The 3,485-nt window shown below is 39.5% G+C and overlaps 1 protein-coding gene across 2 annotated transcripts in view; it reads right to left on the reverse strand.

The window, feature by feature from the left end:
• Nucleotides 1-817: 817 nt before the first annotated feature.
• The window catches only part of LOC107029227, a 7,483-nt gene continuing 4,815 nt past the window's right edge, over nucleotides 818-3,485 (reverse strand). For both annotated transcript variants that reach the window (XM_015230595.2, XM_015230596.2), the window contains exon 3: nucleotides 818-2,381. In XM_015230595.2, coding sequence (XP_015086081.1) covers nucleotides 1,245-2,381 — 1,137 coding nt within the window. In that variant the 3' untranslated portion in view covers nucleotides 818-1,244. The remainder of the gene's footprint in view (nucleotides 2,382-3,485) is intronic.

The raw sequence follows: 3,485 nt of genomic DNA on the forward strand, positions 1-3,485 counted from the left end.
CCCCCCCCCCCCTAACCTTCTATCCTAATTCTTGATTTTCATATCTTTCTATCTAGGGTCATGTCCTGTCTAATCATCTCTCCCCAAGATTTTCTTAACCTGCCTCTACATTTTTTATACCCGTTATAGACAACTTCTCACACCTCCTCACTCAAACACATGTGCATCTTCTCTTAACATTCCAAACCATCTTAATCTCGTCCACCTTATCTTTGTCCACCACAGAGATCACTTCCACCTTGTCTCGGATAACTTCTTTTCTGATCATATTGTATGCCCACAAATCCATCCAAGATTCTCATTTTTGTTACTCTTTATCTTCTAACCGGCCAATACTCTAACCCATACAACATAGTTGGTCTAAATCACTTTATAAGCCTTGCATTTATGCCTTGAATATAGATTTTTATCATATAAGGCATCAAATGTAAGCTTGCATTCCATCCGCATCGCTCCTCTACTATATGTAAAATCATCATCGTCATGATGAGAAGACACTAAGAATTTGTTTGGTTGGAGAATAAATTATTCTCCTAAGTTATCCCAAGATCGTTAGTCCACCCTCAATGTGGGATGGAAAAAAACTACAATCCCCAAATAACTAATCCGAGGATAAGCTGTACACAATTTTATCCCAATCAAAAATGAAATGAACTCATCCTATAATCCATCTCAAGATTGAATATTCCTTATCCCTCGTACCAAACGAGCCTAGAGGAAAAAACCAAAGCAAAAATGGAAGAAAGAAATGAAAAGATGAAGACCAAGCGATGGCTGGGTCCATTTGGACTACATAATTTTTTACCAAAAATCAACCTTAATAAAATTCAAACTTAAATTCACATGTTCAAGAAAAGAGGAGTTTAGCCAATGGCAAATAGCAAATCCAATTCTTAAATAAAGTCTAATAATCTTCTATTCGATTGTACTGCTAGAGTAAATCACATAAGTAGCAGAAATAAAACCCAATAATCACAAAACATTTGATACCAGCCAAATCTTGTGAATAATACTCTTCGGACATCCCATTACTCAATCTATGGAGAACTAACACCATGGACGAAAAAGAGGCTGAACAAATGACCTTTAGCGACTAATATTAACATAATTAAAGTTTCATACTTGTACGGAAAGAAACACGCTCCCATCAAAATTCCTGGAGGAGGAAAGCACGAACGCTGTAAGCCATCATGCTACGAAGCAAATCCTTCAGTAATCCCAAACCTGTAATTGTATACCAGAGACTAAATTAGCCGACGTAGGTATTGACTTTTCCCACCCTCAGGTTTCTGCCCTTCACTTCGTTTGTGCATGTACATGTCATTAATGTCATCAGCAATATCATCACTAATATTGACTGACTTATTGGATGATCTATTCTGTAAGCTCAGTTGTCGGGGGATGAAAACATTGAAGTAATAGCTGACAATGGTTTCACTGGTCTTATGCGGTAGTGACTTTAATGCTTGCTTCAGAAATTTCTTTCCATTTAGTTGTGGTTTCCTTTTGACCAGTGACTCGAAGGTCGCTTCTTCCTTTGATGACCATGCCTTAGAAACTTGCTCCCCCATTTCATCAAATTTCCAACTGAAGAAAGCAGGACCAAGGTCACATTGTAGACGTAGCCTTTCCTCAGAAATGTGGCGTTTGACACAGACAGCAGTTCCTGGAGAACGACAAGAGCAAGTGTGAGGTCTGCCCTTTCCAATTACTCTAGAAGACACTTCCAAATCTTCATTCTCAATAGGCCAAACTCTGGTGCCTAACCATTTTGAATTTTCAGAGTTACTGGCTTCATAATCAGAGTTACCCTTGTCTGCTGGGACAGTCCACTCTGGAACATCAGCTTGGAAACGAGGACCTACTGGAATAACACATCTCTGAAGGTGATCACCAATGAAGTTCAACAACCTGGGGGATTGTCGCGGCAGTTGTAGAGGTTTGCTTCTTGAACCTTCCACAGAGAACAAGCTTGAATTATGAACTGCATCATCCAAGTTTTCTAAGGAGGCGACGGATGGAGTCCGGTTAACACGACTCAACAGGTCTGAACCATTTGCTGACTCATCAGAATCAATTAAGGAAGAGAAACCTTTAAGAACAAAATCTGTTGCATCATTGTGGTGGGAGAATCCTGAAGATAACTGCTCTTGAACATTGTCCGCAACTTTTAGTGAACTGCATGCACTGTGTGAACTCAAGAAAACCTTTTGACCAGAACTTTTTGCAGAGTTCCCTGAATCAAGTAAGCATGAAATACTGGAGGCATGAGAAATATGCCTTCTACTTTGTTTTGATGCCCTTTTCTGGTTAGATTTCTCCGCTGGAAGTCCAGGAGATCTTAAGTGATCTTTGACGAATTGTCGAAGTTTTCTTTTCCTCTGTCAAAAGAATCAGGATTATATATTATTAGTAAGACAGTATTACAGCAAAATGGGAAAAAGAGCACCTGAAAACATAATTTTTCAACTAAACCAGGGATTGCCCTGAAGCGCCGATGAGCACATTGAACTATCCATGTGGCTGAGAGCCCTCAAGCCCAGGCACAACAATGCAATTATCAGGGGTGCGCTCTACCACTGAGCTAATAGCCCATCGTACGAGCCTCACACTGGGGGCTTGCTATTCTAAAAGCGAGAGAAATCCCATTTCAAACTTAAAGAAGTCAAGACAACCACCAGAACATGGATATTCAAATTTCACCAAGGATTTATGATACATTAAGAACACGAAATGGAATTGATCTTGATGATTAGTGATACCACAAAGATGTGCCATGCAATGGGTAAAAGGAGGTAGAACCCTCAAGTATGTTCTAGTTCCTATTTGTGTTCAAGTATGCAGCCAGTACTCTGTTTGCCATCTGTCCAAGCGCTAGGTGACAAACTTACAAAATTTAATGGGCCTGGGGAAAGGAAGGTACATGTGAATTTGCATACTATTGTTTAAAAGTTCATAAGCAATCCATTTGAAAAATGTGCTTGCTCATCCATCTATAATTCGTTCATTTACAAGGAAATTTATACAAAATCCACATGATTCACTAAATGCCTCTCCATGAAGCATAATGATTAGGAGTACAAGTTTCAATCACACTACTTCATGGCAAAGAGAATCAGTATTAGCCTCACACACTACAGATGCAGATGTGCATCTATCTATACAGCGAAGACACAAATTGTCATCACGGTCACCTATTCTTCATCATCTCCAAAGTATGGAAGAAAATCATATGTTCTTTCTACTCGAGCCTCCCAATTCCATGTCGCTTCTTCATCAATTCAATCACACAACTCACCACCGCATTGTTGTTGCTTGTGATGTATATTTTGACCTCGTGTCATAACCAACAAACATACTTGACATTTGGATCGTCAAGTTTAGCTCTCCGAGCACAATCTATGCTCCCAAAGATTATCAAGTATTGACACTTAGCTTTCCTATGCTCCATACTTCTTTTTTTTTTTTTTTGGGGGGGGGGGGGG

The sequence above is a fragment of the Solanum pennellii genome, chromosome 9 (genome assembly GCF_001406875.1).
Source record: "Solanum pennellii chromosome 9, SPENNV200".
Lineage (NCBI taxonomy): Eukaryota > Viridiplantae > Streptophyta > Magnoliopsida > Solanales > Solanaceae > Solanum > Solanum pennellii.